This window comes from Nycticebus coucang, chromosome 2 (genome assembly GCF_027406575.1).
Source record: "Nycticebus coucang isolate mNycCou1 chromosome 2, mNycCou1.pri, whole genome shotgun sequence".
Lineage (NCBI taxonomy): Eukaryota > Metazoa > Chordata > Mammalia > Primates > Lorisidae > Nycticebus > Nycticebus coucang.
The window spans coordinates 116,332,941-116,339,245 of NC_069781.1; the positions used below are offsets into that span (position 1 = coordinate 116,332,941).

Sequence of the window (6,305 nt, forward strand, 5' to 3'; positions counted from 1 at the left end):
GAGCGCTGCGCATGCGCCGGGAGTGGGTCAAACGTCGGGGAGTAGGGCCTGCGCAGAGTGACGCGGCCGGGCAAGATGGCGGTGAGCGCGCGGCAGGGCCGGGAGCCGGCGGTGTGGGGTCAGGCCGCCGCAACATGCCTCACGCGCTCTGCTTTCCCCACAGGACAAAGAGAAGAAAAAGAAAGAGAGCATTTTGGACTTGTCAAAGTACATCGACAAGACTATCCGCGTGAAGTTCCAGGGAGGCCGCGAAGGTGAGGTCCCTGCCGCCAGCACTTTCTCTTAATAACTGGAAATAAGTAATTAATGGCAGCAGCGATGATGGGCCCAGATACGGAGGCGCTGCTTTACGCACTTGACACGGACTACCACGTGCAGCTTCCCTAATAACGCCGGGAGATAGGCTTTAGTATGCCCATTTCACAGGTGGGGAAACTGAGGCACGGAACGAGAAACAAACGTAACCCAAAGTCACAATGGGGCAGCTTGGGGTTGGGATTCACGGCTTTGCCTCCCATGAAGTCCTGTCTCTTCAGCTTCCACCCACCTTATCAGTGTCTGGGCTTCTATTCCTTCTTCCTATAAGCCACGGTCTAGCCCCACTGCAGTGTGAACATCTGGGTTGGGGCCGTTCTGGGCACTGTAGGGTACTGAGCCTCCACTCTGTCCACCAGGAGCACCCCCAAGTGGGACAACCAAGACTGTCACTGGGGGCAGAATTGCACCTGTTGGGAACCACAGCCCCGTGAATCTGTTAAATGGGGTTCCTTGCTCCAAACTTTCCAAGGCTCCCAGTTTTTCCAGGGTAAAGTCCAAACCTCTGAGTAAGGCATCAAGCTCTCAGCTGCCAGAAGGTTGCAAAGGCACATGCTTCTCTCTGCCTGCAGTGTAATTTTGCCAGGTGAACTTGGCAGATGAACTTCCAGAGTCACTTTTCTGTTCATCTCCAGGTACTTGCTCTGGGAAGCCTTCCTTAACCTTCCACCCCAGCTCAGGGCCCTTTATTGTAACCTCCTGCTAGAACTTGTCACAGTCTGCAATTTCGTTTAACATGATGCCTAACTCTGCGTCTGCCTCTTCCACAGAATCTAGTGAGGAGAGGGTGAACTCTCAGAGGGCAGGAACCACCAGGTTAGTGCTGGCTTGTTCATGTGGGCAGTGCATTCTGATGATGAGAGTAGCGAACAGCCTGACCCTTGGGTTGTAGCTCTGGACAGCTTGTATTAGAACCTAGAACCTCAGCTCTACCATTTTTGATTTTGGGCAAGTAATTATTCCCACTGAGCCTCAGTTTCCTCATTTGCCAAATGAGGCTGCTAACTACACCTGCTTCACCAGGTGGTGGTGAGAGTTAAAGGATTAAGGGCATGTAAAATAATTGAGGCAGTTTCTACCACATAGTCAGCACTTGATCAACATTTCTTTCACTTAACAGCCTCTTTAATCTTGTTTCTTTTTTTCATAAGATGGAGATCCAAACTCCGTTCTGAGATGTGGACAGTTGGGTGGCATCAGAATTGTTGAAAGCATAGTGCACAAAAGTTCAGATATCTGGCATGAGAATTTAAATCCAAACAAATATTTATTCAGTCTGTGTCATGCTGGCTCTTGGACAGACGAATAAGAAGCATCCTTGCTCTTGAAGGTGCTTGCATTTGTCTTTTTACTCTGTGTAGCAAATTACCACCAGTTTTGCTGCTTAAACAACACTATTATCTTTTAGAATTTATGGGTCAGGCACCAGGGTACCTCAAGCTCAAGGTCTCTTGTGAAGTTGTGAGAGAGGAGTATCTCCTGGGGCCTATCATGTCAGGCTCAGAGTCTTCCACACCCACTGGCTTTTAGCAGAACTCAGTTTTTTGTGGGTGTAGGATGTAAGACCAGAGTCCCCATTTTGTCGCTAGTGTTGTCTGGGATGCTGCTGGATCCTAAAGGCTGCCTGCCTTAGGGCGTTCTTCACAGCAGGGCTGTTTGCTCCTACAGCAGTGCAGGATGAACAAACATTTATCAGGTTCAAATTTTGGGGACAAGTGGGAGAATCTCTTCTTTCAGAAAGTGTTCCATCCTTTCAGGGCCCACTGATTAGGTCAGGCTCACCCAGGATTAGCTCCAAGCCAGCTGATTCAAGCACCTTCATCTTTGTCACATAACCTAAGCATGGAGGTGATACTGCATCCAAGTCACAGGTCTCATCCCACACTCAAGGGGAGAAGAGTACATACCTGGCTCACCAGGTTAGAGGAACACTTCCTCCATCTTAAGAGACCTGCCTGTCTGCCTCGGTGCTTACCTCCCCTTGAGGATGGCAGACTCACATTACCAGCAGGCCTGTGCCGAGGGCTCGAATGCATTACTGCATCTGACTCTTATAGACCATGATCTTCATTTTGCAAGGGAGAGACCTGAGCACATAACAAAGAAACCACAGAACCAGGAACCCAAACCTAGGCAGCCAGAATCTACACAGGGGTACCAGACTTTATCTGGAAAGAACCAAACAGTGAATATTTTCAGCATTGCAGCCCAGATGGTCTCTGTAGCAGCTACTCAGCTCTGCCACTGCAGCAGGAAAGCAGCCACAAACACGAGCCAATAAAACTTTATTTACAGGGCGGTGCCTGTGGCTCAGTGAGTAGGGCACTGGCCCCATATGCCGAGGGTGGCGGGTTCAAACCCAGCCCCGGCCAAACTGCAACAAAAAAATAGCCGGGCATTGTGGCGGGCGCCTGTAGTCCCAGCTACTCAGGAGGCTGAGGCAAGAGAATCGCGTAAGCCCAAGAGTTAGAGGTTGCTGTGAGCCATGTAACGCCACGGCACTCTACCGAGGGCGGTACAGTGAGACTCTGTCTATACAAGAAAAACAAACAAACAAAAAAAAAACTATTTACAAAACTCTGATGGTGCTAGCTCAGCAGCTAGAGCGCCAGCCACATATACCGGAGCTGGCGGGTTTGAATCCAAACAGTGACAACTATAACCAAAAAAAATAGCTGGGTATTGTGGTGGGTGCTTGTAGTCCCAGCTACTTGGGATGCTGAGGCAAGAGAATCCCTTAAGCCCAAGAGTTGGAGGTTGCTGTGAGCAGTGATGGCACGGTACTCTACTGAGGGTGACATAGTAAGACTCTTATCTCAAAAAAAAACTCTGTTGGTGGACCAGATTTGACCCAAGGCCCATAGTTTACAACCCCTCCGCCCCCAGCCCCACCCACCCTACACCACTGCACAGGGCTGCCCTTGATGGTGCTATAGCTGCAGATAGGTACCCACTCTCTGCCTTTTGGTGAGACAGGTGGCTGGAATAATGACCATTTCTGTGGGTGAGACTGGAGGGAAGAAAACTAGGCCAGAGGGCTGAAAGATGAGAAGAGTTAGGAGGGACAGAGGCAGATTATTTCAGAAAAAGCATCAGGGAGTACAGAGGCAGCTACTGCCCCCTTGGGGAGCCATGGCTGAGATAAACCTGCAAAGGAGGCATAGAGATATCCAGGCAGAGAGGATATGCAGACCTATTGGGGGCACTCAGTTCACCAGACATGGCAAAGCAAAAAGATGGCAAAGGTCAGGCACCATGCAGTGTAATCATCCCCTCTAATTCTAATTTTAGAACATTTCTATATCTTAAAAGCAGCCCTGTCCCCATCAGAAGTCACTTCCCATCCCAGCCCCTGGCCACGAATCCACTTCCCCATCTCTCAATCTGCCTGTTCTGGGCATTTCATATAAATGGAATCTCAACACTGTGTGTCCTTTTGTGTCTGGCTGCTCACTGAGCACTATGTCCTCAAGGTCCATCCTCGTAGCCTGTGTCAAAGGCTCGTTCCTTTACGTAGCTGAGTGATATCCCAGTGTATAGAGGAACCACTGCCTATTGTGCTGCTCACGAGTTCAAAATGGTTTAATATTTCGAAAAGAATCAAAAGAAGAATAGTTCAAGATGTGAAAATTATGTGAAATTGACATTTCAGAGCCATAAATAAAATTTCCCAGCCCCCTGACACTTGGGCTGTTCCATGTTGCCTGCAGCTACTTCCAAGCCAGGCAGAGCTGAGCAGTTGTGACCGATCCCATGTGGCCTGTGTGGTCTCAACATAGCTGCCACCCCTCTGTAGAATATTTGCTGAGCGTGCTGTGGTGGGGACCGTCTGGAGCCAGCTGTCATCAGGCTCCTCCCGTACCTGGAGAGGTTGGCTCTCACACCTGTGTTGTGCTGGGGCGGGCACGTGTCCTCAGAACAAACCTCACACTTTCCTCTTTCTCCTCCTTGTGATTTCTCCAAGCCAGTGGAATCCTGAAAGGGTTCGATCCACTCCTCAACCTTGTGCTCGATGGGACCATTGAATACATGAGAGGTGAGCTGGGCCAATAGGTGCTGGGGCATCATGCAAGACTTTTTGTTTGTTTGCTTATCTTAAATCTCTTCCTCAAACCTCTGATAGCCACCTGAGCTGAGGGCACAAAGCCCTGTGGGTTAGACAGCTGATGGGTGTGTTTGGTTATCCACTGATCTGGGTGTTCTGGCATCGCCTTAGGTACTTGAGAGATGTGGGGGCATTTTGCCTGTCCGATCTCTGGTTCCTAAATATCTGCCAGGTGCTTAACATATACCCACGTGGTTCCAGAGAGGACAAGTCAGGGATAAGAAGCAAACATGTTTTGGGCGTCTCTTCTATTCACACCCAGCCCATTCTCCCTCTCTGGAGAGCCATCCCTCAGGTCCCCTGGTCTTTACTTCCAGTGATGCCCCCGGTCCCTCCTGGCCAAGCACTCCCTGCCTATCAGCCAGCAAGCCCTGGCTTAGCCCAACTGAGACATTTGGGGGATGCCGAGACTTGGGGTGCGGAGTCTTGCCCTTTGGGGGCCCATTGGCGAGACTGAGACAACATTTACTCTCGAGAAAAGATAAACAGTTTAACCCACTGTGGCAGCATCCCTGGGCTGTGTGGATAGGGAGGGGGCTGCTTTTACCTCCCTTTGTTTATTTCTGGGAAGGGGCTTTCCTGGCTTATGGAAGGACAGCCCCTGGCTCAGATAGTGTCAGGGAAATGCATAGCAGCTCAGCACCAAGTGCCTCAGGAGTGGTGGCCGCTGTTCTGCCCTCTGTTCCAGAGCCTGTTTGGTCTGTGGTTTCATCCCCAGAACAACCTGGGAGTTGTTATGCAGCAACTAGAACCATTCATCTGTCCCAGGCCAGGGAGGGAAGGGTAGGCCCAGAGCAGTTATCCCCAAGAGATCTGGTTGTGGCAGAGCCAGGTCTTGGACTAGGTCTCTGACTTCCAAAGCTGGGCCCCTGGGTCCTCTTCTCTCCCACGCCTCAGGATAGCAGGAATGAGGATTTTTGGTTTCCTGTGACCAAGAGCTCACAGTCACTCCCTGGGCATCTTCTTGCCATACCATTAACAGCCTCATTATTCAGGCCACATAGGAACTAGGGAGCTGGTGTACTTGGTCCCAGCTGCACAGTTGATGGCTGGTCCTGGACCCTAGTTCTAGGATCCATGGGCCCAGTTAGCTCCCAGATCAGGGTGACTGCCACCCTCTAGGCCTCTCTGTTCCTGGCATTTGCGGGAAGGAGCAACTGTGGCTGCTGTTTCTGCAACAGCTGCTGGGCTTGATGGTCTGCGGCTCCTCCCCAAGAGAAAGGCCATATATCTGGAATTGGGGAGGCTGGTAGCTGGCAGGGTGGAGTTTGTCCCTTTTGAGGTCTTAAGCTGCTGCCAGCACCCATGGGATACAGGTTGGAGATGTGGCTGTGAGACCCTTTGGCTGGGGTCTTTGGGGCCAACTCAGCCTCTGTCTGTTCTCTCCAGACCCTGATGACCAGTACAAGCTCACGGAGGACACGCGCCAGCTGGGCCTGGTGGTGTGCAGGGGCACATCTGTGGTGCTCATCTGCCCACAGGACGGCATGGAGGCCATTCCCAACCCCTTCGTCCAGCAGCATGATGCCTAGCAGCCAGCACAGTCTCCACAGCACCCACCAGCACTGGAACAGAAGGTCTTTTCCTTTTTGTATAGGTTAAACTTTTGTTTTCTTAATAAAACTGCAAACCTCAAGTGCCCAGCCTGAGGTTTTACTTTTCCAGCCATGACCTTCCAGGGAAATCTGGGGCCCTAAGATCTATCTGCTTTCAGGCCCTGAGGTTTGTTGAGCACTGGTCATGGTCCCAGCAGGGCACAGCAGCATTTTGGAGGTGACCAAGTCAGGCCCAGGCCAGGAGATTGGAGCAAGTGAGTTGGGAGCCATACTCTTTGTAGGTGCTTTTCAGAGTGCCCAGTCTAGCCCTCCCCCCAGGTTCCTTCCCC

The 6,305-nt window shown here is 51.2% G+C and overlaps 1 protein-coding gene across 2 annotated transcripts; it reads left to right on the top strand.

Moving 5' to 3' along the window:
- Positions 1–18: 18 nt before the first annotated feature.
- On the top strand, positions 19–6,056 carry LSM7 (LSM7 homolog, U6 small nuclear RNA and mRNA degradation associated). Of its 2 annotated transcripts, XM_053580888.1 has the most exons (5): positions 19–81; positions 164–254; positions 1,086–1,131; positions 4,284–4,351; positions 5,810–6,056. In XM_053580888.1, exons 1-5 carry the CDS (start codon positions 76–78, stop codon positions 5,950–5,952), a joined length of 354 nt encoding a protein of 117 aa, XP_053436863.1. In that variant the 5' UTR covers positions 19–75; the 3' UTR covers positions 5,953–6,056. The 2 variants fall into 2 exon arrangements, with proteins under 2 accessions (XP_053436863.1, XP_053436870.1); XM_053580895.1 differs by lacking the exon at positions 1,086–1,131 and having other exon boundaries at positions 22–81; positions 4,280–4,351.
- Positions 6,057–6,305: the final 249 nt, after the last annotated feature.